General features: G+C 39.7%; 1 protein-coding gene across 2 annotated transcripts; it reads left to right on the forward strand.

Annotated features, from left to right (window-relative positions):
• The first annotated feature begins 168 nt into the window (after window positions 1-168).
• LOC119786866 (protein Hook homolog 2-like) lies at window positions 169-25826 on the forward strand. 2 transcript variants are annotated; one of them, XM_038290423.1, is made up of 23 exons: window positions 169-369; window positions 2407-2489; window positions 3458-3530; window positions 3627-3677; window positions 7160-7292; window positions 7450-7517; window positions 7864-7929; window positions 9391-9471; window positions 10544-10710; window positions 10843-10983; window positions 14809-15010; window positions 15151-15261; window positions 17160-17247; window positions 17323-17389; window positions 17672-17809; window positions 23376-23463; window positions 23744-23749; window positions 23887-23921; window positions 24011-24093; window positions 24190-24293; window positions 24925-25026; window positions 25109-25180; window positions 25260-25826. In XM_038290423.1, the coding sequence occupies exons 1-23, from the start codon at window positions 325-327 to the stop codon at window positions 25386-25388; spliced, it is 2133 nt and encodes a 710-aa protein (XP_038146351.1). In that variant the 5' UTR covers window positions 169-324; the 3' UTR covers window positions 25389-25826. The 2 variants fall into 2 exon arrangements, with proteins under 2 accessions (XP_038146351.1, XP_038146352.1); XM_038290424.1 differs by lacking the exon at window positions 23744-23749.
• The last annotated feature ends 1696 nt before the right edge of the window (window positions 25827-27522 follow it).

Here is a 27522-nt window from a genome sequence, read left to right on the forward strand (position 1 = left end):
ACCCTGTAATGTTTTACATTAAAATAAGAAGCTTCATATCAGTAAAATAACTGAAACACTGACTGAGCTGACTATTAATATTCCCAAATTACAATGATTTTCGGCCACCAGAAACCCATGGCATAATCCGTTTCCATGGGAACGGCGGTCTTACGGAAGCTCACGAGTACATTAGAAGAGGGGATTGAAACGCGATACGGACTGGAGCAGCGCAGGGAGGCCATTGCCTGACGTGGAAGGTGTCAGGAAGGGGGAAACAAACTCAGCCGCTGAGGAATCGGTGAAGGTTCAGTCTGTCGTTTTTCAGAACCCCGCGGCGGCACAATGAGTCTGGATAAAGCTAACCTCTGTGACTCGCTGTTAACTTGGGTAAGTGTGAAGTTAGCAAGGCTGCCCAGCCAGGCTAACCTCCCCGGGGCTAACAGGTGACAGCAGGTGTTCGGCAAATAAACGTGAAGCCTTGAGTTTTTGAAGGCGACAGATGGAGAGCGTTATCTTTTACCATCTATGCTCACATTAAATCAGTAGGTAGACTTAGAGGCTGTGTTATTTGCTAACCAGCTGTTAACAAATAGGACATTTTGGTCCTGGCAGTCTGCTTTCCAAACGGACTGTGGTGTCAGCAAAGTTAGCCGCTCAGTAAATAAACACTAACATTAACCAACTAAGCTAACATTAACATTAAGCTTCCAACATGTTAACTTTCCTCTAAATCTCGAAGGAAAATCCACCTTTCTGGCTTTTATTGAAACACTTCTGAGCACAAGTTAAATCTGGAGTCCTTTGGAAGTGTTTAGATCTGTCCTTTAGGGTGGATGTGAAACACGAGATCTAATGTTAAAAAAAAAAATATTATTGAAAATTTTTTATAATTTTCTTTGTTACCACAAACACACACACACACACACATATATATATATACATATATAACCCATGTTAGCTATGGAGGACCAGCTCTACCATATTTAAAAATAAATACAGAAATAAATAAATTCTTAATAAATAAATAAGCATACAATTAATTGCCCCACAACAATACAATAAATGTAGGTAGAAATTTAATTATACAGTGAGACATAAATGTATATATCTCTCTTTTAATTAGCTTCTTTATTTATTTGCCATACAATTAATTGTATGCTTACTATCCTCCATAGCTAACCTCATTATGAGGAATTTAAGGAAATATTCTTATTAAGATCATGGATCAAGAACTTCTGGATGATAAAAAAAACACCCAGAAGTTTTTAGTTTGTAAAAACAAGGGCTGAAACAAATAATCGGATTAATCGTGATTAAACAGGTATTGAAATAATCGTCAACTATTCAGTATTCCTTTAACTGACAGAGCAACCCACTTTGTGCAGTAATTATATCAAAATTGTTAAAAAAAATTTTTTTAAGTATTTAAGATAAAAACATTTTTTTTTTTTTTTGGTCTTTTAATATGTTCAATCCGGGTGAAACAAAAATATTTCACCTCTTTTAATTAAGTAAATTGTCTTCCTTAAGGAGCCTTTTGGTTGTCCAATTATTACTCGATTAATTGAGAAAACAATTACATTTATCGATTTGCAAAATAATTGTGAGCTACAGCCCTAAAAATGATAAAATGTGAAAAAAGCTTGGAAGGTTAAAGGTATTTTTTTGGCGATATTTGTGTAGTTATCATGGCGGAACCAGCGAGAATTTTCAAACTCAAAATAGTCACTTACAGCAGTAGACATGGTGATTCGTTGCATTCGCCTGTCTGCTAAGCTCAAAACAACCGCGCCTGGCTTGATGGAGAAACCAGGAGAACAGCTGAGCATATTTACGACAGTGCACTTATACTTTCACCCTCTGGGGGGAGTCTCGCTGGAAAATCAACACCGGTTGCATAGTGTACCTTTAAATTAAGTGTATTTATCCTAAATTTGAGTTGGTAAATGAGACAGTTTTCCAATGGAGTAAGTATTTTTACTCTTAAAATAAGATAATCAGATAATATGCACTTGTATTAAGACAATGCAAGAGTTTTTCTTTTTTTTTTATGTAAATTGTTGTTTTGTACCATTGGCAGTGTCTCACTCACCACCTCAATACAAGACAAAATGCACTTATTTTAAGAAAAATGACTTAGATTTTAGATTAAAATTTTTTACATTGTAGAGGCTATAATGAACTAATAATGGAAATATATTTAAGGAATATGCTAAGAAAAATAGCCCTAAGCTGAGAGGTTTTTAATGTACTGTAAATGCTTCATGGCTTGAAATGATTTTGATATATATATATATATATTTTTTTTTTCATAGCTGTGGTTTCATTTCTGTTGAATTTTTTTTTTTTTTTTTTTCGTAGAATCCAGTGGTTTAAAATCTACTTGCTTACAATCTAACATTTAATGTTGTTTTTTATTCTCAGTTGCAGACATTTCAGGCTCCATCATGTGATGGCAAGCAGGAGCTAACAAGTGGAGTGGCCATCGCTCACGTGCTCCACAGAATGTAAGCTTGTTTACTTATTTTTGTCATGCTGTTCTGATCACTGCTCAGGAAGGACTTGAATCAAATAGTTTTTAAAAATTGTTTATAGTTCCGGGAAGTCTACATCCTCTGGTCAGGAGGAAATGTATGCGACAGCTTTGAATGCTTTATTTCGACTGATGTTTTTTTATGTAGCGATTATACAACATACATGAATCTTATTTTCTTTTTCTAATTTCATGTTTTTTGTTGGTTTTTTTTTGTTCGTTTTTTTCCTAATTTAAAACATATAATACCATTTACATGAAAAAGGTCCTGATTAAATCCTAGTTAGATATTTAACCATCTGGAAGAACTTGGTTATTTTCCTTTTATTTAATAATCCATCAATTTTGACCAGGGTTGAGGACATTTCAGACGTTTTTTTGTTTGTTTTTCGGCTTTATTTGAGCAACATATTCTCATAGAGATAGAAGAAGAAAAAGAGGGGGAAAAAATCCTTTTCAAGGGATTCCTGGCTAAAGATGTGAGGAAGATATTTATTCTATCATTTCAAATAAGGTGTCTTGCTAATGGCTATAGAAGCATTCATGGTTCTCTTGCTGCTTTCTAACTGACATCTATCCAAAAACTGGGGGGGGGGGGGGGGGGGGTATGTATGTATGAAAGCTCTATATATAACATTAAGCCTGGGGGGATTAGACAAATAATCCAAAATAGATTAACAGTTGTGCTTCAAATTTTTGTTTTAAAGAGCATTGAAGCTGTTTTTTTTTTTTTGTATACTTCTGGGAGAAGAAGGGTTTACATAAAAGATTAAAAACTGGGTCAGTGATGGAGCAGCAGCCCATGCAGAGGAGGGTAACTGTACTCGGATGTCATTGGGTCTAAAAGAACCAAGCAGATTTAGGCTGCTTTTACTGCTGTGACTTCCTGTGTATTATGGTATCCAGAGATGTACTGTGGCTCTCCTGTGTTCTCATGAACAGAGACCCCTCTTGGTTTAATGAGACCTGGCTCGGCAGGATCAAGGAGGACAGCGAAGCAAACTGGCGCCTGAAGGTAATTTGTGAAGCAGCAGACTATATTTAGCGTTTACCGTCCTTTGTCTTCGGCTTTGAGTAAAATCAAAACACCAAAACTGTTCTGTCTTTCTAGGTCAGCAACTTGAAGAAGATTCTGAAAAGCATGCTGGAATATTACCACGATGTAAGAAGGTTTTAGCAGCTTTCTCAATGCATCAGTCAATTGAAATATCATTACATGTTAATTTATTATAATAGTCTGATTAAAAAGTTGAATAATAATGAATAGTATTATTGAAATGTATTGATCTCACATTGGATAAATTTACCTCTGCATTTACCCCATCCCCTTGGGGAGCAGTGGGCTGCCACTGTAGGGAGCCCTGGGAGCAATCGGGGGTTAAAGGCTGATTTATACCCTATTTACACTACCCTTGAAAAACCGTGCCGAGACCAGTCCGAGCTCAGTAACTGAGATAACTTATCGTGTGTAAATGGAAAGTAAACTGAACTGAACCGAGCTAGACACAACCGGACCGAGCTAACTGAAGACCAGTTCCAGAGGTGGGCTGGGCTCGGTTTTTCCCTGGCTCGGTTCTCTGATAACAAGAGCGCATGAGCAGAACGCCTCATCTCCGTCTGGCTGCACATCCCGATTCACACTCCATTCCAGCAGATGGCGGCAATGCCCCTCCGGAAGTTGCTTGCCAACCAACACAAAACAGAAGAAGAAGAACAACAACTATAAACAACAATCAATCTTTTCCACGCAACATTTTAAATAATAACACCGAAATACAGCAATAATATTTCAAGCATAACTTTCTGAATTTGACGGGTGCCACCATTTTGATTTGCTTGATTCCCTCCTTCTTCGTCTTCTTCTTCTTGTGTTTTATGGCAGTTGGAAAACCACTTTTGGTGCATTAACGCCACCAACTGCTTGATTTCCTCCTTCAATACTGGCAGTAATACCGCAAATCGTCACTAGGAGGCGAGGAACCGAGATAGCGTGATGTGTAAACTGTCGTCAGAACCGAGCTCGGCCTGGTTAACTGATCCGAGCTCGGACCGGTCTCGGCATGGATCGGTTTGTCAAGTGTACTGTAAATGGGGTATTATACTTCGAAACCAGGTCCTCTACGTAGGTGTCGCAGTGAAGAAAAAGCCGTCCCCACCCCCCTCTGCAGACGCTCCGCTGCCCCTCTCCAAAATTGTAACTGACCGCAGACAGTGTCGCAGACAGGAGAGAGGCTTGTTTTGCTTTTATGAGCGTAATTGCGGCAAACAAATCGTGAAGTTAGACCAGCTAGAAGATCGAGGTGCGTGAGAACGCTGGGACCCCTTTTCCACTTGGATCCCTGCTATTTTTCGCCCTCATGTCCCTCCGTTGTCAGACTAAAGTCGCCCCCACTTTCTCATTGCCTTGGCCATATCTAGACCCACAGTGTGTAGAACAGACCACTCTTCAAAATTGAGCATAAATCAAAAATGTCTGCGTCAAGCTCACTGCCACACACTGCAGCAGGAGTATAACCAGCCCTTAAGGGTATTTGCTCAGAGAGCCAGAGTGCAGACATGGGCAATGTGGAGTCAACAAGTCATCTCCATGTCATGTGTTTGTTCTACCCAGCCACTGAAGCAGGTGAGTCCAATCTTCACCGTGAATTAACCTGTGCAGATTGGACTCACCTGGTTAATTGGCTGGGTAGATTAAATACATGACATGGAGATGACTCGTTGACTCCACATTGCCCATGTCTGCCAGAGTGGCAGTCTGTGGGAGTGGGGCTCAAACTCAGAACCTCAGGATTCCAAGCTCTGCGCCCGGACCACTTGGCCGCCACTCCCCATAAAGTAGATGGTATGAAGCTCATACTATCAAGATTCCTTAAACAGAGTGGTGTATTGTCTATATATTGTTCATTATAGAGATGCATTACTCCATTAGGGCTCCTTTTTACATTAATAACCAACATGTGCATCTGCTGGCTATGGTGTCTTCCATTTCCTGTAAGATAATCCAAGAACAAACTCTGCTTCTCCGTGAAGCAGAGAGAACTATCAAGTCCTCTAAAGGTTGCTGCGTTTACTTTAGACTTGAGAAAACAACTCCTGACAAACACCCGTGTCCCATTTTACAAGAGCTGCAATCCAGAGTAAGTTATGGGTTAAATTCCTGCATACATTTGCTTTTCCATTTTGGAAAAGTACCGAGCAGTTACCCATAGTAAAAATGATGACACCAGAATCCTCTCTGAAAAACAACCCAAGGGTTGTTTGGACAAACCCTGAGTAGTTTCTACGCTTTAGCTGAGAACTGCACAAGGAAGTGCTTGGAATGCCGTGTCCTTTTCTGGAGGAATCTGTTCAGGTTGAGGTGCAAATATTCTGAAGATTCTTTAATAAAGACGTAAGTTTAAATAACATTTGTATGGAGCATTTTCATATTACTATTATATGTTCGGTGCGAAGAACTTCTACACTTGAAGATTTCTGGGAATAAGGTCAACAATTGTTGCCTGTTATGTGGCAGCTAGACACATTTTGAACGCACCAAAAAAAAAAAATGGTGTCATTCAACTAGTTGACACAATGTATACTCACCAAAGTTATGAAAATATTTTATGAAGGTTGAAAGTTGCTTAATGTTGAATCTCAGACTTAAATGTTTGTCAATCCACTTTGCTCCTTTAACAGCTCAGTTGGAGGCCACGCCCCCAGCCAGCGGAATCAATGAGAAAAAGGATGCATGCTTTCAAGGACTCAGACCCCCTTTCCTTCTCTGTCCTTAGGTGCTGGGGGGGTGGCCACAAATTGAGTCATTATAGGCCTTTTTTCTGCCACTGCCACGATAAATCATGTTGTTTATGTTCCATGGATGAAGGCCTCTTATATGCTTAACTCAGAGTTGATTAGATGCAGAGTTTTAGCTACAGGATTGGCATCACTTATTCAGAAACCAAAAACTCTGAGTAGTTCTACCCCCTGTGTCTTACACTCTGAGTATCTGCTTTCCACTCAGGGTAGAGTGGAAACTCTTTTTAAAACTGGGCATAATGGATAACATGACACACTACATCGATCTTCACACTGACCTTCATGCAACATGGATTCTGTTTCTTTTTTTTGGCATCAAGACTCTGAATCCTTAAATTTCAAATTAAACGCAAACTTCACTCTGGAATAAAAGCATTTTAGGACCACTGATCAACCTCAATCCACTTCAGATGCTTCTTACCTCATTCATTGGCTTAACATTAGAAATGCAAAACATGAGCTGATGTTGTGGACATTTCTGGCATGGTGGCTACTGAAACATGGACCTTAACTGATTTTAACAGTCTTCTCAGTGTTTGGTTATTCTTTGTGCTTGTGCACTTTTTAACTTCCATTAAAAATGCTATATTGCAGCTCCCTGTTAATCACCAGTTGTCTTAGTTCTTCCAAGAGATTGTTTCTTCGGGATGAAGGCAAAATATTTCTGTATTTTTCTTTGTTTACATCCCGGATAAACTAATAGCTGTAACTCTTATTTAATTGCTGCGAAAAAACAAACCTTTTTTTTGATGTTCTGCTTCTTTGAGCTGCACCTGTGCTTCTCTACTACCCTGTTTGGTTCATGTCAGGAATTTTATTGTCTCTCCTTCCTGTGCCGTGATCCAGGTGCTTGGTCAGCAGGTCTCCGATGAGCATTTACCAGATGTGAGCCTTATCGGCGAGATGGGAGATGTGACCGAGCTGGGAAAGCTGCTGCAGCTTGTGTTGGGTTGTGCTGTCAGTTGTGAAAAGAAGCAAGGTACGATATAAGTTTTTTTTTTTTTTAACTGGTCTAAAATAGTCTGTTAAACAGATGCTCTGATGATAGAACCTGTGTTTTATTTTAGGAAACAGTCTGAGTTAATCTGTTTTTTGGCTGCGCATTAACAGCTATTGTTGTCGTCTCCCAAACGCAGAGCAAATCCAGCAGATTATGACACTTGAGGAATCTGTCCAGCATGTTGTGATGACAGCCATTCAGGAGGTGAGTGAGCATCGCCATTTATCCTCCCTGTTCTCTCCTGTTTTTTTTTTTTTCTTCTTTTATTAATCCAGCTGTTAGTCATGGGTTTGGTTTATAAGGAAAGAAGTACGGATAAACATTTGATTGAAATAATTCCCCTCAAACCCTGCTTTATACCATTCTAAGAATAGATTTAGTGTTTAGTGTAGTGTGATTTAGTGAGGGCCAACACAGTAGGAGTTAATGTAATAAAAATAAAGCTTAGGAGGATTGTCTTTAAATGTTGCTCCTGTCGATGAGATTCTCAGGTTTTCTTTACCTCGAGCTTGTTTTCTGATCCTTTTTTTTTTTTTTTTTTTTTTGTCAGCTTTTAGCAAAAGAACCTTCATCTGAACCAGGAAGTCCAGAGACTTACGGGGACTTTGACTACCAGGTAAAATTCACACAGCTGAACATGAGTCAGCTATGAATTAAGAGGAAAGAGATTCTTTGATGCCTCTAAATAAAATCAGTACAGTTGGCTACCTGTAGAAATCACACAATTACTGATTCAAGTCCACTTTTACTTTAATATTTGTATAAGATATTTAATTTTAACCAACTAAATTGAAAAAGCTTAAAAGAAATTATACTTCTAAGCTGGTTCACCCGGTCAGATGAGTGTCTAACAAAAATCCTCCCTTTTGTCAGGTTTTCCCCCCAGGCTGCCTGTCCTTCCTACTTGAAGGACGGGGACTTTTTTGTGTCTGTATGTAACTTTAACTCGTAGACCACAAAATCACTTGTGGCGTTCCCCAAGGTTCCTTATGAGGGCCCCTTTCATTCCATATCTACTTGCTCCTCCTAACTCAGATTTCAAAATATAACAAATTAAGTTAGCATAACTATGCAGATGACGCGTAGTTGTACATTACCATGTCACCATGGGACTATGAATCCATTCAAATGATGGGTAAACTGAAGAGGGATTAAAGGTTAGCATATAGCGTTGGTTACTTTATCTAGAAACCACCAATCAGGCCATAAATCATGGGTGTAGTGATAAACTAAGACCTGAACCTGCAGAGGCTCGTAAACACAGTAACGAAGTCAGCCTGTCATCATCTAAAGCAGCGGTCCCCAACCTTTTTTTTTTGCGCCATGGACCGTTGTCGGACAATATTTTCACGGACCGGCCGGTGGGGGGGGGTTAAATAAAACTTTAAATAAATCATCTTTTCCGTAGTTTTGTTTTGGTCGCTGTAACTGCAGAAAATCCCGCTTCATAAAGATAGGATTTTATAGTGTATATATATATATATATATATATATATATATATATATATATATATATATATATACTTTTTTTCTGTGAGGCCCGGTACCAAATGACCGACGGACCGGTCCGCGGCCCGGTGGTTGGGGACCGCTGATCTAAAGAACATCTCCAGGATTAAATGACGCTAGGATGATAATGTTTCTGCAGGATTCATGCAGAATTGATTGTCTTCAAAGTTCTGCGTAAAAAGTGGATCAGACGGCTGCAGCTGATCCAGAATGCTGCTGCCAGTGTCCTCACTAGCCTTAAGAGCTCAGCTTGTAGTGTCGGATAATAGACTTTATAATGCTTCTGTTAGTCTGTAAATCACTGAACTCTTAGCTGCAAAATACATGACAGACATTGTCAGTGTATCAACCACCCAGACAGCTCGGATCTCTAGTTTAAGGTTTTTTTTAATGTTCTTTTCCTGCCTCTATTATGCCACTGCATTGTACTTTTCACTATGTTTTTTTTTTTTATTTCTTTTGCTGTGTTCATACACTCTGAATTGGGAAAACTTTAAAAGGGTCTGTATGCGTTTCAATGCATTGTGTGCGCTAAATCAGATGACATTTCTTCTGTGTCCTCTTACAGTCCAGGAAGTATTACTATCTGAGCGAGGAACCAGATGAGAAGGAGGACCTAATCCAGCGCTGTAAAGATCTTGAACACCAGGTTAGCTAATATTTTGCTATGTTAAGATTTAGAATCATAAATCAGTTTTATAAAACTCTTCGCTACACTTATATTCAGCTTTCAGAGAGATCCAGATTTTCAGAAGTTCCAGAGAAGGATCCATTGGTGCAGCTTTAATCTGCTGTACCACAGCCATGTTTTTAAAGTCCTATCTCACAACTATGTGCTTTGAACTCTATTGATTGTCTCTCGGCTTAGTTGTGAACCAATGGCTGAGAAAGGGCTGAGTTATTTATTTTCCCCCCCTTAAACATACTTTCTTGTCAATAGTTGCATAACATCTAGATGAAACTGACACATAGCCTTGGGATGGATCAGTAGCCAACAATAATTTGTGCTGCTCTCAGCCCACCTGTTTGTTTACTTGCTCAGCCCACACATTGGGAATTAGTCACTGGTGTTGTTTTAGGAGCTATTTACTGTTACTGGCCCAGGGCTAAAACATGCAATCTGTCCTTAAAGTTCAGCGCAGTCTTTCGCTGTGGAAATACAACCACAAAAAGTTTAATCTCACTGTTTTTTTTTAATGATTTTTATGCAGAATTGTCTAATTGTTAACTTCCTTATCCTGATATAACATGTTTTCTAGACCTCTGCTGTATTCAGCTTAAGTTACTTCAGCTAAAAAGCAGCAGTTCTAGTGGTCTTGGTTATCTATTGTGTCTAATCTTAGCATGGGGATCTGGTTTGAACCTTAAGGGGAGCTTTTCTCTGCCTGGGAATGTCAGCTGACAACAGCATTGACGACAGAGCTTGTGAACTTACAGTAAAGCTTGTGTTTAGAGACCTTTTTTGCATTAAGCCTGGTGAGTTTGCTGCTGCATATTAATCTGCCGGCACTAATTCAACAATTTCGTCTTCTTTACATTTATGTGCTTGGTAATGTTTTGCCTTTTGTTTCAGATCAGGGTTACCGTTCCCTGCTTTCCACTGCAACAGATTTTATCTTCTTTTTTTTTTTTTTTTGCTGCATTTTGTTGTCAGGACACCATATTTTTCACTAAATTTCCATTGGTAATGGTTGGGATAAAGTTTCCCTCTGTTCCGGCAGCTGTCGCTGGGTGTGGAGGAGAGGTCGTCCCTGCAGGCCGAGATCCGTTCCATGAGAGAGAGGCTGAGCCGCAGCGACTCTCTGGACGCCTCTGCCACCACCATCACGGGCAAGAAGCTTCTGCTGCTGCAGAGTCAGATGGAGCAGCTGCAGGAGGAGAATTACAGGTACAAAAGTTGGGTGTGAGAATGTGATTGAGCTAATTTTCTAGACCCACTTGTGTATGCACTGAGTCATCTCGGTCGGTTGTGTTTCTCGCAATGACTAAACTAAGCCACATTAACCACCGTGTGTCTCAGGCTGGAGAACAGCAGAGATGACTTGCGCGTACGTGCAGACATGCTGGAGCAGGAGGTGGCCGACCTGCAGCACAGGAACGAAGAACTGACGAGTCTGGCACACGAAGCCCAGGCGCTCAAAGATGAGATGGACATCCTCAGGTGAGAGCAGAAGTCACTCCTGTTCTCCAACTTCTGAATGGATCAATCATGAGCGCTGCAGCGGTGATCAGCACATCTTTAAATATAAGCTTCTGATGATGAAATGAAGGAAACTTTTTCTACTTTTAAGAAACTGATAGTACCGAGTGAAACTGCTGTAATTATGACCACAAGGCGGTTGAGTCACATGGACTGTTAGGGCTTCTGTTCTTGCTTTGCAGCTTGTTTCATCCAGTTCATTGATGGTTTAGATTGGCCAACAAACCAAGATTTATGTCCCTTGTCTTTTTAGTCTTCAGGAAATCATATTTAAATGTCAAATAATTCTGGCTTAAACTTGTTAACATGTACTCTCTATTTAGAACATTTTTATAATTTCTTAAAATCTGTATTTTTTATTTTATTTTATTTTATTTTTTTCGTTATCTTATGCAGGCCAGTTAGTTATATGTCAGCCTTAAGCTAACAGAACTGGCAGCGTTGCGAGGCAAGGGCTGAAACATGTACGGCTGTAAGCCTTCTACACCAAACCAAGCTTCTGCCGCCCTGGCGTCCTCTTCCACAACATCTTTGTCCCCACTTTCCTCCTCTAAATAAAAATTTTATGATGGAGGAGACTCATCCACGACCTCCGACACTAAACTCTCCTCCTCTTGCATGTTTCCTCTGTCCATAGCTTTCTTTGACAGTGTCGTTTCTAAGTCACCAATTTAGTGCTACTTGGTCCCAATGGAATTTCCCCTTGGGAACCTACTAGCACTAAGTTGCTAACTGGTTAACCAGATGCTTCCGACAAAACGGCCACAATCAAACTTACTTGTGAGCCTTCCGCCACAACAATGCTGTCCTCTCGATAATCGACCGATCACATTCACTTTATTCACTCGTATAAAGTCGTGCACCACTCGGGAGAATTCAGAAATGCGACGTTTGGAACAGCCACTTCCCTACGACTTTACCATCTTTTTTACTTCCCAAAAAAATTATTTAATTGTATTGTTTTAGGATTGTGATTAATATATCACCAATAAATTGGTGATTATTGCATAATAGAAGCTGTTTTAGAATAATTTTCAAATTTCGCCGCAGTTGTTTAAAAAGTTCTTCTGTGCTTTGACTAGGCCATTCTAATGAACAAATATGCTTTGATTCAAGTCATTCCACTTGCCTGTAATACAGATCTTTCACCACCTCTAAAAGGTTATCTGCAAGGCTCACTCTTAATTCAAGCACGTCATCATTACATCAACTCTATCAGGTGTTTTTTCCCAAAGCATAATGCTGTCAGCACTGTGCATCACCATGGGGGTGATGTTTTCAATCATTTGTTTTCTGCAATTCATACAGTTGCCCAGTAGAAACGCTGCAAAAGGTAATCTAAAAATAAGTAAGAATGTCTTAAAATAAATATATTTGGCCTTAGTTTGAGCTGAAAAATAACCTTATCTGCCAATTAAATTAAACATTATGTATTTATTCAATTGGCTGATGGCCATTGGAATAAGACAATTACTTACCTGCTCAAAACAAGAGAAAACACACTTATTCCAAGTAAAACTGATAGGCATACATTTAATTTTTTAAAGTATAATCCTTCAATGAGCCTGTTTTTGTTTAGTCTTGGAATAAATCTACATGTTGTGTCCTTTGTGGACAGTGGGTCTCCCTAACAGGCTGAATACATACGTCAGTGGTGTCCATATGTAGTTCTCAAGAGGTTGTGTCGTGAATATGTTAGACGTCACCCTGGCTCATCACACCTTAATTAAATTTATTGGTAATTAACCAGTTCCTGGGGAGGTTGAAAAGATGCTGTGGTGGGGATTGAGTCATTTGAATAAGCTGTTAGGACAGAAAACGCATTTAAATCATGCAGGGCATCAGCCCCTGATGACTGGAGTACCACACTCTGAGCAATTGGTATGCACGGCATATGGTTTTAATAACTGGAATATGTTTTAGTCTTAAAAAAGGTTTTATAACTAAAAGGTACATTTGTTGATCAGGCAAAACATATTGGCTCCGACTTGATCAAAACTTCAATGCCCTCCGAAAAGTTTTCTTTTTGCAAATATATTACCAAAATATGAGGCTTAAATGCGTACTTCTTATCTAATCAGCTCATTTTTAATACATTGCAAGAAGCCGTTACTGATGTTACATTATGCTGTCTTACCTTCTGTTTACTGCATCTGCTACATGGCCTCCTGCTTACTGCCAACAGATAGTCGTCTTTTCTTCACACAGAGGTGGAGCCTGAGTACAGATTAGAGTTTATTTAGAGGTGTTGGGATAGATGGTTATACATTAAATTATGATAAAGTCATCAGGTTTTAATTAGTCAAACCTGTTTAATCTGTGATTCCTGGTTACCTCAGTATGTGACATTATAGTTTGAGGTTTTAATGCGTCAAAGTGGGACCAGATTTCAGGATTGTAAATATATTTTAAGACCTTTATGTAATAACTTGACTGTCTGTGAAAACACTCCCAACTGGCTGTGTTTTGGAAAACAAACAAAAGCTCCAAGGTAAGTATATTTTAGTTAAAAACTCTTGACTTAACTAGTGAAGCTCGACTAAACTAATCTAATATGTACACAAGGAAAAAGTCATAATCAATAAAATCATGCAGTGATTCACAGTTTTGACCTCATTACAATTTTTTTAAGATAAACTTTGTTGCTTGAACTAATTTAGAAGAATTAGAATGTGTTCAGACCAGTTCACAATGCAAATCCAAGAGTTAAATAATATTTTAGTTGAATAGTTAAAGCTAAGGCCCACCTAGCTTCCTTAGGCTTGGCTTATGAAACAATTGAGCTAACAGCTAGCAGACAGAAGGGAACTCGTTTAAAAAGAACTCTTTAGTCACATTTTTGTAGTTAGATGTAATTAAAATATGAGGAAATTTATAAATTTTTTATTAATGTTTAATCCTTTAGTGTAATAAAGGTTGTTTTAACTTTGTAAACAAATGCTCAGTATTGGGGTACCATGCGGTAACCATTGGCTTCTTGTTAGCTTGCCTCACGTGATAATAAACACCTGAAATGACCAAAAATCATCTAAATTAAAATTGTTTAGCTGGAGACTCTTTCCTTACGTTTATCAGACGTGTAACATCTGATCTCCCTTTTGGAAAAGGTTTAGTTGTTTCCAGTGTTCTGCAGCTTAGCATGTCAGGTCTGCAGCAGGGAAGCTAATGTCCTTTCCTCTCAGATGCTCCAGTCTCTGGCATCTCAAAGTTTTATTTTAACTTGGAGAAAAATGTTGCAGAACGATCTATTTTTGCAAATAGAGTAGCACTTCTGAGAAGGTCTATTTAGCCTTCAATTGGTCTGCAGATTCTGGTCCTGAACCTGGTTTCAGGACTACCTAATTAGAGCAGGGGTCAAGTAATGAAATCCGTTTAGCCATGTTGTCTTTCTTCTCCTTAATGTATCTCCCCTGGGATAGAGAAGACAGCAAAGAGGGTAAGAGACTGTTTGTGGATTCCTTTGTCCCCAATCATGGTACAAAAGAGGAAAACTGCACCTTCCTCTATCAATATTCAAAGAAAATCGGCCTAGTATGACTTCAGTCCTCAGTGCCCAAAACTAATATCATGGCTAAAGGCGCTGTAAGAAACGAGGTGTACAGGACTGAGACGGGTCAAATCCAAAAGATGGCAGAGGGTTTATTTTCTGTTGAGATACGACGATGGTCTTTTGGTTCTTGAGTTATCAGGAAACTGGCACCTTATCTGCGTCGGTATCTATTCCTGACACTATGACGATGTCATTTGTCTCTGAAAATAAACTATGTCAACCAAATATCCCTACAGACACTCGTCTGACCGGGTGAACCAGCTCGAAGCACTAGTAGAGACCTACAAGAGGAAGCTGGAAGATCTAGGAGACCTGCGCAGACAGGTGCGCCTCCTGGAGGAGCGAAACACCGTGTACATGCAGCGCACCTGCGAGCTGGAGGAGGAGCTACGCAGGGCCAACTCCGTTCGCAGTCAGCTGGACACCTACAAGAGACAGGCAAGCTGCGTGCTGCTTCATCTGTTTGCCCATCTGAGTGATGATAAACTGAGTCTGGCTGCTGCTTGTGTTTGGAAAGATTCACTGTTTTCTTGGAAAGCTCCAGCAGACTGTCCCTTTTTTTTTTTTTTTTTTTTTAGGCTCATGAGCTTCACACCAAGCATGCAGCAGAGGCCATGAAGGCTGAGAAGTGGCAGTTTGAGTTCAAAAATCTTTACGACAAATACGACGCACTGCTGAAGGAGAAAGAAGTGAGTTGACACACCTCTTCGATAACATCTAGAAATGCTTTCCTGATCTGCACGGTTCTGTCATTTATTAAAGATTCCTGAGATCTGATGGAGATTTTCCTGATTGTCCATCGGGTAGATATACGGATGCACTGCATAGGCTTATAGTGGCCTTGCAAAAGTATTTTCCACATTGCAACCACAAACTTCATGTCCCTCTTTGTGGTTCTATGTGATTAACAAACACTAAAAAAGGGGGAAGTAAAATAAAAATGGATGGTTTCATTATGCGTTGAATGTTCTCCTTCAGTCTATCAGCATTTATAAATAACCTAATCATTAGTCTGTGTAATGTAATCTCAGTCCAGCTAATGTGTGGAAAGAACCTTGTCTTCCAAAGAACGGCGTGAATGCTTTGTAGAGGAAGACGGGGTGTCTTATCCAGTGCTGCATTCACACAGAAAGCATTTTGAGCGTCAAAATATTTCTGCTCATTGAAGTAAGAAGCATGTTGGGAGCATTTTTGACGCCCTTGATGCACGTCGTGCAAAGTGAGGGCAGACATTTTCTGGCGCTCTTTCCTATTTTCTTGTAGATGTAAAGAGAAGAGAGTGGCTTTGCTTTATTAGCTGTAATCAGGTTTCTGATCCTAGCTTTAAATATAGCTGTTCTGAGTGGTAGACTCCCATGTACCACAGGGGGAGCAGCCACTGCACGGGAAAAAATCTAAATCCAGATAAGTCATTTTTTTCTTAAAATAAGTGCATTTGTTCTTGGATTGAGGAGATAAAAGATACATTTTGCCAAGGGAATAAGACGATTTACACTTAAAATGAGAAAACATAATTGCATTGTCTTATTCCAAGTGCATATTATCTAATTATCTTATATTAAGAGTAAAAATACTTACTCCATTGGAAAAACTGTCTCATTTACCAACTCAAATTTAGGATAAATACACTTAATTTAAAGGTATACTATGCAACCGGTGTTGATTTTCCAGCGAGGCTCCCCCCAGAGGGTGAAAGTAAAAGTGCACTGTCCTAAATATGCTCAGCTGTTCTCCTGGTTTCTCCGTCAAGCCAGGCGCGGTTGTTTTGAGCTTAGCAGACAGGCGAACGCAACGAATCACCATGTCTACTGCTGTAAGTGACTATTTTCTTCCAATTTTCGAGTTTTAAAATTCTCGCTGGTTCCGCCATGATAACTGCACAAATATCGCCACTGCACTAGGAACGAGCATGCCTTTCACTGGGGGCGTGTAGCAGTTCTCGCCGTAAAGCAAGACCGACTCTCGCGATGCATGAGACTTCTGAGCCTGTGGGTGCGGGTCGGTGCTCCTGCAATTGCAAGTACGGTATTTCCCCTACAGACCACCAGGGCGGCCGAGAAAACCTTTGTTCGACCTGAAATGACTCATTTAATTATCCAAAACGTTATGGAACACATTGATTAACTGAAAAACGTTGCATAGTATGCCTTTTAAGACATTTTTACTTATTTCAATATCGTTTTTCCAGTGTGTAGATCCAGCCATAATTCCCTCAACCCAGCCAAGTTCTTTGGGATTTTCTGCAGCCGTTTGTAGCGGCTGGAAGGGAATATAAGCATTTTTTAGCTGGTAAAAACTGTGATAATAGAAAATAAAATCAAACATACTTTGTCAACAAGTTATGACATTTTATATTTGTATTTATAAAGTTATCCTCTATTTAAGGCCAAGTGGAATGTTCTTAAAACCTTAACAGAATCTGCTCTTGATTAGTATATAAATCTCAAAGCTTAGATGGAAATTTGTCCAGTGAATGTGCTTTATAAGAATTAAACAAAAACTGACCAAATCAGAACTTTAAATATTCCTAAAACCTTTTTTTTATTATTTTTTGATTGTTTGTTTTTAATATTTTGTTCCTGTGCAGCGTTTGATTGCCGAAAGAGATTCTCTGCGGGAGGCGAACGATGAACTGAGGTGTGCGCAGGTCCAGCAGGGCTATCTGAGTGGAGCAGGTGAGCTGTGCAGGTTTGAACTGGGTTGAGTTTTAGTAAAACCGGTTAATGGTGCATGTTTGATTCCTTCTGTAGGAGACTTGACTGACGGCGATGTCACTGTGGGAAACCTGGCTGCAGAGATTATGCCTACAGAGCTAAAGTAGGGAAACTTATAAAGCTGTGAGGACGTGATCTGGGACGTGTAGACGTGTGCATAGTAGATCCTAATAGCTGTGGCCTCTTTGGTAGCCCCCCCACCCCCCTGCTGTTTTCATCATGCTGTCTTTAAAGTTTATTTTTGGAAGTTGAATGTTCAGCTGGTCAGTGAAACTGTAACACACGGCCCATTTGGCCTGGCTGTTGTCAGATAAGAGCCTCCACGTTCAGTCTCATCTGCCCTGTTTCCTTTCCTCCTCTCATTCCGCCGTTCTTTCTTTGATAGGGAAACCGTTGTACGTCTACAGAGCGAGAACAAAATGCTGTGCGCTCAGGAGGAGACCTACCAACAGAAACTTGTCAAGGTCCAAGCGGAGCTAGAAGAGGCTCAGCGCAGCAAGAATACCCTGGAAGCTCAGAACAGGTAGGAGTTAGTGGATGGATTCATTATGCAGACCCACTTTTTTAGTAGCGTTGGATAACCGTTCCCCTCTGGGGGCCACCATATTGTGCGTTCCTGGACATGAGATTGTGGATTTGGCTGAGGGAAGGAGTGATATCTGCCTAAATGTCAACTCACCCTCTGGACTGTGTGTTGAGCGGAGCTGTGTGGGCTGGGCTGGAGGACAGGCAGCAGAAAGCCAGATTGCCCCTTCAGTGTGTGTTTATGTGCGATGGCGGGTGTGTGTTTACATGCCTGTGGGCATGTGGACATGTGGGTGGACTGTTTGTGTGTGTGTATGTGTGTGTATCCAATGCAACACCAGGCTGAGGGTGTGGGAAGCATCCTCAGTAACAGGAGGAGAGGAGTGGAGTGAGCATGCTCAGCGTCCAGGCGGCGCACTCGCTGGAATGGACGACAGGTGCTTACAGCAGATGCACAAAGTTCCACTTAAAACGTTTTTTTTTTACCTACAGCGAAGTTGATATATGATTTAAAGGGAAATATTTGAGGCATTCTCATAATTGTGAGGATCTGGCAGCCGATTTCAGGGGTGCAGACCCCTAAAACTTTTGGAAGGAACTTTAAATGTATGTTTTTTTAACCTCTCAAAATAACAACTCAGCATGCACAAAATTCCACCAGTAAAATTTTTATCAATATAGACATGTTAGACATAATTGGAAACCTTAGATTGTCCACAATTCAACCACCAAGACCACTTTATGGACACATCAAGCACCAAAGCACAATTAAAACAGCAGCATGTCCAAATGTAAACAAACAAAGCTACCACAGCTACATATATTTGAAGGCGTCCAGAAGCCGTTTTATAAATCCAGTCTTCAACTGTTTATACTCCATTCGTCCATAAGGGTCCACAGATTAAAAGTAATCCAGCATATTAGTAATAAAAATATTCCATGATGAGAAAATCACCCATAACGTCCGGTTGTTGACATCAGAAAGGTTAGCTGGTCATAGCTAATGCTTAGCATCTTGCTAATATTTACTTCTAATACTCATTTCCATGGTTGTTAGCTCACGATTTTTGGTATGGTTCTTTACTAGGGGTGTAAATCACACCCATCATGGCGATTTCGATTCAGTATCGATTCCTGACACAACGATTTGATTATTTTTTGATACTCAAGAATACACCACGATACGATTCGATTAATTGGTTAAATTTGAAAATTAATGTTTCAAATTTGAAATAAATCAGTGAAAGCTGTAATATCGTTGTGCATTTTATATGAGAAAAAACAGCAATTAACAGAAGTGGCAAAGTTGTATTCCACCTAGGCCTAAGAAAAACCTCATTCACTGTAAAATAATAATGCCACTGTGTTTACGCAAGTGTGTGTGTGCAAGCGGAAAGAGGGTAGTGGTTAAAGGAAGCGAGGTAGGAGGGTAAGATAGGTTTAGCGCCGCCGCAGCACGGGAGTCAGAATTGCGTCCAGGAGCAACTAGATGAAAATAGATCGGAGGGGAAAAAAACATCAATCGACACTGCTGAGGTTTTGACGCATCTGATCGTCAGCTGTTGGATCGATCCATCGATACAAAGCGATTATTATTTACACCCCTATTCTTTACATCCTCTTCTTATCTACAAGACACGTGTCTGCATATTTTTATGACGTGATTTGAGCGAGATATAGTCCTCGAAAATCTCACCTTCGGTCCATTTTCTGTCGGTTAGTGACGCGCAATATGATTTACGTTATATTCTCTGCTGGTATTGGTTAAGAACACGTGGTCTGCTCACAGAGGTCTGAAATTTTCTGCATTTGTTGACATGATAGAACAAATTTAATACAATGAGACCTGCCTTTTCTCAAGAATGTCTTTATTACTGCTGTTCAAAAAAGACCTATCATTTCCAAGAATATAGAAAAAAGCGTTGAGTCACGTTTGAACTGAAGAAGCTTTGTCTGTGTTCTACTCACCCAATATTATATATATTTTATATATTCAGAAACTAGAGAGTGTTAGCTTTCAAATAATGTATTGCACATGTAATTTGGGCTTACAGTTCCTAAGTTATTTGCTTTTCCATTTGGGTATGCGAAATAGGCGAGGATTACCCAAAATGAGGTGGATTTTAAGAGGATAATCCATATTATATTTCTGGTTTATTTTTTTTATTTATTTTAACAGTGTCCTGTCTGGCAATATGAAAATAAGAATAATTTTCTTGATGCCAAAGAGCCCAACAGCTTTTCATTTTACAAGTGGAACAGTACCGCTTTAGTGTTCTGCTTAATTTATGCATATAAATAGCTTTATTATAATTCATGCAGGGAGTATTACAGATTATATGGACACTGCAATGGGTAAGGAAAACAGGAAAGGAAAGAGGAGAAAAGATGATAGAAAGAGGAGATAAAAAACGGAGACAACGATAAATCCTTTTCAGTCTGCTTCATCACCTGCAAAGAGATGTAAAAAAGAACAGCACAACCAACGGATATAGTATAAGAGATGCAATAAAGTAACACCTAGATACTATTGCTGATGTATAAGTAGTATTATTTGATCTGACATGTATACTGTGGTAGCTGACGATAAGAATATGGGCTTTCTGTGTGGAAGTGAATCTCTTAAGTACCGGGTTTATTTTTCAAGACCCCTCCTGGGGTTTGTTAACAGAATCAAATACGACAAGTTTTGAATCTGGTGATTTAATCAGATTAAATTCAATTTAATATCTTGTCCAGAGCCTTTCAGGGATCCACTATGAATTCTATCAACTGACTTTATTTGACAAATATTTATATTCAATGTAAATCAAATAAAACTACTGTAAGCAGTTTGGTTGTAATAAATATAAATAGAATATCTTAACACAGACATTGCTGCATTACAAACATAATACGTGTGTTACGCTGTAATACAGTAGAATACATACCATAGACTAGGACCTATAGTGCTTGCTTCATCCAGCCAAAATAGCAGTGATGTTAAACGCTTTCAGTTTGAACTTCAGCGCATTGAAAATGATGAGAAGGTAGGAATGGGTAAAGAAGGTGAGGACCAAAGAGGAAGAGGGGAGAATTCTGAGATTAAAGTCAGAATTGTAAGAATACAGTCAGAATTCTGACCGTTTTCCTATATTAAACTGAAATAACATTTTAAAATTAATAAACTTTTTTTTTTTTTTCCCAATCCTCTTCCATAGATTTAGCTTTCAGTTTTCATAGCCTAAAGGACGATGCCGGTACAGCCATTATGTCCCAAAATGTGATGAGAAGATGTTTAAAGGACATTTATTACCTATCTCCAATGCAGAAACATCTTGATTAAAGTTACCTTCTTGCAGGAAGGACTTCGACTGTTGTTTCCACGACAGTGGCTGCTTGATTGTGACTCATTTAGTTATTTGTGAAAGTTTCCAAACTGCTGGTTTGGGATAAATTGGGATAAATGAAGCCAGAACTCATCTTGTTTCCACCATTGGCAAACATTTGCTCTAATCTACATGAAATGATCACTTTTTATAGCAACCGTCCGCCTTATTTGTTAAACCAAAGATTCTCCATATAACCAAATCTTGAAATCTAGACAAAATGCATTTTCAGTCTTGTTTTAAGAAAGTATATATAATGATTTCAAGAATTCTTACAGGTTTAATTCTCTCAGTGCAATGGCAGATTAATGAACTTTTATTCTAAATAGAATCTTCTCAAAGAAAGATTAATAATCTAACATGATCTGATCTTGCTGTTATTAATCTCAAAACGAGATTAATTAGCAGCGATATTTAACAGGGTTCCCGCGCGTCCTTAAAAAGCCTTAAAAGGCATTGAATTCTTCAAAATAAAGGTAAGGCCTTAATTGGTATTAAAATGTCTCAAATCAGTCTTTCGTAGGTCTTAATTTTTAAAACATCATACATAAGATTATTTTTATTACAATTTATTTTTGTAATCTAAATAAAACGTTAAAATTGACATTTTTTTTTTTTTTTATTTAAAAAAAAATAACGGCTTGGTTCCGTCCCGATAGCGGAACCAATAAAAGCCTTGTTGCAGCCGGGACATTTGGGAGATGCACCATTAACTTTTTGCCTGCAAAATATGAGCAAGTGTAAATGTAACCAAAATTGGCTCCAGCCAAGAGTTTTCTCCATGGCTAAAACCAGTACCAGGGGACATGTATGAGGCAAAGTGTATATTTTGTGCAAGAACTCATTCAAGCTCGGAATGATGGGAATTAAAGGAATAGTACACCCAAAACATGATTAGCCTTCATTTTCTACTCACCCCCATGCTGAACAACACTCTGGAGTACTTTTTTGATATCTCAAATGCATCTGGAGATCTGGGAGGCTTCTTGCTGTCTGCTGACATTCAAATAATGGAGGTCTATGGTGCCTGAGACAGAAAGGTCCATAAAAGTCCACAAAAAACGTGTCAATATTCCTCCATACTGCTCGTCCAATGTATTCCAAGTGCATTCAGCGTCTGCTCTGCCGATAATGCAAGCGTAGAAGAAGAAATGTGCTGTTTGCCTGTGCAAAGAAAGAAACAACGAAAGAAAAATGTCTGAGGACTTCAGTGTTGAGGAAGAGCATGAGTTCTTTGCCGAGCTGAATGCGCACTGTCATCTGGTTTGGTCTGCCGCGGTTTCCGTAGACTCGTGAACGCGCTTTTAGGAAATCCTATACACTACTGTTTATGCTCTAAAAACATTCTAAATGACTTTGTTTCGAGTAAATTCTGGATGCTACCCACTCAGGACACTTGGAATACATTGGACGAGCAGTATGGAGGAATATTGACACGTTTTTTGTGGACTTTTATGGACCTTTCTGTCTCGGGCGCCATAGACCTCCATTATTTGAATGTCAGCAGACAGCAAGAAGCCTCCCAGATCTCCAGATGCATTTGAGATATCAAAAAAGTACTCCAGAGTGTTGTTCAGCATGGGGGTGAGTAGAAAATGAAGGCTAATCATGTTTTGGGTGTACTATTCCTTTAAGGCAGTGGAGTCGCACATGTGAAACACAAAGCCTTTAAAATCAAGTTACTGAGAAACAGCCGGTATTTCTCAGTTTTGTTCCACCCTTGTCTCTGCAACGCCTCCACTTATCAACAAATCAAACATACTAAGAAAACCATACAAAGAAAAATAGCTGCAAAACAGACTTCGCACTGGTTATGTTGTGGCTTTAAAACTGATTTGTTTTGTTCCCTGCTAAAACAAAGTTTGTGAATTCAGTTAAATAATTGTTAAAATATATCTGTCATTTGTGTGTTTTTAGCTTTATTCCTGTATGGGAATCTTTTCAAAATTTGAAACATTGGTGCAGTGGTTTATGTTAAAATAAACCTTTGGTTTAAGTTGTCGCAAGAGGGTTTTTCTTGTGAATTTGGTCTTGAAATTTTCTTTCAAGTGGCATTAAAAAGTCTTAAAAAGTCTTGAATTTAATTTGCCTTATGCTGTAGGAACCCTGTTTAAGATCTTAAGATGTCTTGATTAGATACATGCCTTTTGCACTTTGCTCTTTAATATAAACCGTTGCTCTGTTGCTCGTCTGAAGGTTGAACCAGCAGCAGATCGTGGAGCTCCGTTCTCAGGTGGAAGAGCTCCAGAGAGCGCTCCAGCAGCAGGACAGCAAGAACGAGGACGTGAGTGGAACAATCCGACACCTCCCACCCTCACTCTGCCCGTTTTCCTACAATCAAGCTGATGAGATTTTAATACAGTGTGTTGTTATCAAACAAGTGCATCCTGAGTGAATGCTGCTGTGTGTGCGGAGAGAGATCGTCTAGAACCATGTTTCTCTCCTTTTTGGATACATGTGTGGGACTTTAACCAATGTTTGCTGTGGCGATTAAGCGCTAACGCCTGCCCCTCTCTGTTTGTCTCTCTCCACCCCCCCATCCGTCCTACACCTGCCAAAATCAGGCCATCGTAAGTACGGCCCGTCCGCCGTCCATCCGGCCCCTGATTTCACTCTGCAGCACCTTAACTCTCACTACTTTGATACGTTTTTATACGTGTCAATCTTAACTTCATGTTTTCTTCTTTTTTTTCTTCATTAAATGAAGTCATCCTTATTGAAGAAAAAGCTGGAGGAGCATCTGTAAGTGGTTCACTGCTGCAGCCTGTTTCATATTCATCAGGGATGGATGGATTTAAAGTGAATATAAACGAATTAAAAACGTTTTTCAGGGAGAAACTCAACGAAGCTCACTCAGACCTGCGAAAGAAGCGAGAGGTCATAGACGACCTGGAGCCTAAAGCCGACAGCAACAGTAAGGAGAAGGTTTTCTGTCTGTACATTTTTTTTTTTTTAGGGGTGGGGGTGACCTTTCGTCTTCCAAACATGCGTCTGTTTCTTTTCATCTCAGTGGCCAAGAAGATAGATGAACTCCAGGAGATCCTTCGGAAGAAAGACGAGGACATGAAACAGATGGAGCAACGATGCAAAAAATACATGGAGAAAGCCAGAACGGTCAGTCCTCATCGAGTGAGCTCATTTTTCTCATCACGAGGTGCCGGGCTTGCTTGGAAAAAATTAGTTTTCCATGCAGTTCAGGTCAAAGAATATGAGCTAAACCTGAATGGTCTAGTCAAAGCCCAGATCTTAGATTAGACTTTATACTGTCTCTTCAACAGGAGGTCCACGACCCCTAGGGGGTCCATAGAGGTACTGCATAGGGGGTTGTGAAAGTTTTGGTTGAGTTTTTTTTATTTATTTTTTTATTCCCCCTTGCATTTTTGTCTTTAAATCCACATTAACATGAATTCAATACACAGATAAATGGAGGCAGAAGATGTCTTTCAGTCATCAATGCTCACATTCAGCGACACACAGGAGCTCTTTCAAGCTGGACACCGTTTCATTCACAGCACCTGTCCCATCAACAAAGAACCAGAGTCAGAAGTACTTTAATAATCCCAGGGTGAAATTACTTTCGTTACATGAGTCCTTCTGTAATAGAGTGACATAATATGGATATTGTAGGGTCAATATTGGAGGGTCCCTGCTCCATCTTGCCATCAGTTTGGGGGTCCTTGGCCTGGAAAACATTGAATACCCCTGCTTTATACGACACGTCCAAACTGTCTTTTTCTGTTTGCAGGTGATTAAAACTCTGGATCCGAAGCAGCCGGCTCCGACTCCTGACATCCAGTCTCTGCAAAACCAGCTGACGGAAAAGGAAAGAAGAATCCAGCATCTGGAGGTGAAGCAGCAGCAGAGCTGAGATTGATTCCTCTGCTCATTAAAGCCTCACTAACACCGATCGATGTTTTCCTTTTTTCTAGCACGACTATGAAAGGAGCAAAGCCAGACAGAACCAGGAGGAGAAACTCATCATCTCTGCCTGGTATAACATGGTTAGTATCAGGGGGTGTGTCTCACTTCTCGTCCAGCGTTCCGTCTCTAAATCTGTGTCCTCCTGCTGTTCCTCCTCAGGGTATGGCTTTGCATCAGCAGGTGTCTGAAACGCGGCTTGGACCCTCCAACCAGGCCATGTCTTTCCTGGCCCAGCAGAGACAGTCCACCAATGCCAAGAGGGGCCTGATGCGACACCATCCCAGATGAGAAGAGACCTCCAGGCAGGAAGCTTCTCTGAGATCAAGCAAAGGCGGGAAGATTGAGACTCCCTCTGAACTCTCTGCACCTTTACCTCGATGCCTTCGCTGGATGTTTTCTTCCACTCTCATGCTGCTACTGCCCCCTGCTTGCTGTTAACACGCCTCAGTGGAGACTACCACTGAGACTCACAGACAGGAATGGAAACGTGCATAAAGCTGGGGGATTTTTTTTTTTTTTTTTTTTTTTTCACCTTTTCAGGTGATTTTTGTTTTTTCTGTAACTTATTTTCATCATTTTATATTCAATTATAGGATAAAGAGCACTAACAGAGTAGGTTAAGTCGGTTTTAATACGATGAAGGATGTTTTATTCGGAACAAAGTGGACTGAGATCCCTTCGCTTTGTATTTTCTCCAGTTCTTTTAGTTTTGTTTTGTTAGTTTTGTTCTTCTTAGAAAGCTGGATTTATTTGGTGCCTCTCAGAAGGATATCGATCAACCGCTTTTATTCTTAAATCACTGATTTATGGTTGTGTTTTATGTTCATATAATCTGTTGGTTTGTATTCTCAACACTGTGATTTAGTTATTTTTTTCCGTTCTTATCAAGCTAATTGTTAGAACAGGGTATCTTGTATGACTTGCTGCTGGAGTCTGTGAATGAGAAAACTACTGATTAGGAGTTCATTTTTTTCTGCTGCTAAGCCTCATTCACACGGAAGGAGAAGCACGTAACGCTTGAACCTTCAACGTTTTCTGACAGGAAGCGAGTGGCAGATAAAAGACAGAGCATGCGACACGTAGCGCATCGATCAAACACTAAACCTGCCTTTTCTTTACATTTTGTTTTTTGATCTAATCTTTTTTTCTTTTTTTTCCTCGTCCCAATATCAGGACTTGCAGTCTTCTTACTTGTTAATGTGCCGTCATCTACGCAGGCCACCATCCTTTTCTTGTGCATGTTATTTTTTTTTCTTTGGGGTTTATTCATTTAAAGGTTATTTATGAGTTAAAGTTGTAGCTATATAGCATTTGCATGGTGTGGAGGGGGTTCTGCATGCGTTTGTCACACTGTGGTCTGCTAGATGCGGTTCTACAATAGAGATCTGAGGCAAGTCCGAGAGCTGCTGTCCTTTTCTACTGCTGCAGCGCAAATAAACTGGATCTAAAGATGATCGCATCTGTTTGATTTTTCTACATTAACCCTTAGAAGCTTCATACATGGAGCCTAAAACAAGCTATAGAGCCTTGCTACAAATGCAACATAATTTCATGTTTTTCATGATGTAACAGAAGGAAATGAAGCAGGATTTTCTAATCTTAATTATGTTCTCTTGACAAAATCTGGTGGTCTGGTGGTGGCTGCGTCATGCTGTTGGGAAATGCAGAGCTGACAGAGACATAAAAAGACTTAGAAGTAGTTACAAAAACTTTTTGAACAAGAATTGATATGGAGTTTTAAAAAAACATGCACCCCACACTTTTCAGAATTTAAAGATGTAAAGCAGTGAAATTTTCTCCAAGTGATTTTAAAAATGTGGAAAAGTGTAGATTTCCTGAGGCGCTGTGATAATCCTCTCTCTGTCTAAAGGCCGAGATGATTAGTCAAAATTCTCACATCCTTTGTGCAAATGTCAGAACAGCCAAGTCAACTATGGGAGGGCGTCATTTACCCGTTTCCACGGCGCTAGCAGAGCTGCTGTAGATTCTGGTAACCTGGAGTCACCAGAAGAGAACAAATAAGGTCAAATGGCTTCAAACAATACGCTTTATTTCAGAATTCATCACTGAAGGGTTGATTATTAATCGACATATTGAGCTGGAGCAGAAATTACATGATTGTTCCACACCTACAGGCCCCACAGCTCTTTCTCATAACTGCTAATTATTCCTTAAAAAGGTAAAACCTAACAGATTAGATTGTTACACATCTTAACCAGGGGAACGATTCAGTTTAGCAGAGCGCTGTCTGGGATGTAGGGCACATTCTTTCTTCATGCAGATTAAAGCAGCTTTTTTTTACTTTTGTTTCACTATTTTGATCAACTAGTGATCATTTGGTAAAACCCAACGCTTCACAGCAGAATAACAAGGAGCTTTATTTCCTTTCAACCTTTAATAATGAGCTGAAGACAAACCCCTG

The sequence above is a fragment of the Cyprinodon tularosa genome, unplaced genomic scaffold, assembly GCF_016077235.1.
Source record: "Cyprinodon tularosa strain WSP-4 unplaced genomic scaffold, ASM1607723v1 ctg280, whole genome shotgun sequence".
In the NCBI taxonomy this organism is placed as follows: Eukaryota; Metazoa; Chordata; class Actinopteri; order Cyprinodontiformes; family Cyprinodontidae; genus Cyprinodon; species Cyprinodon tularosa.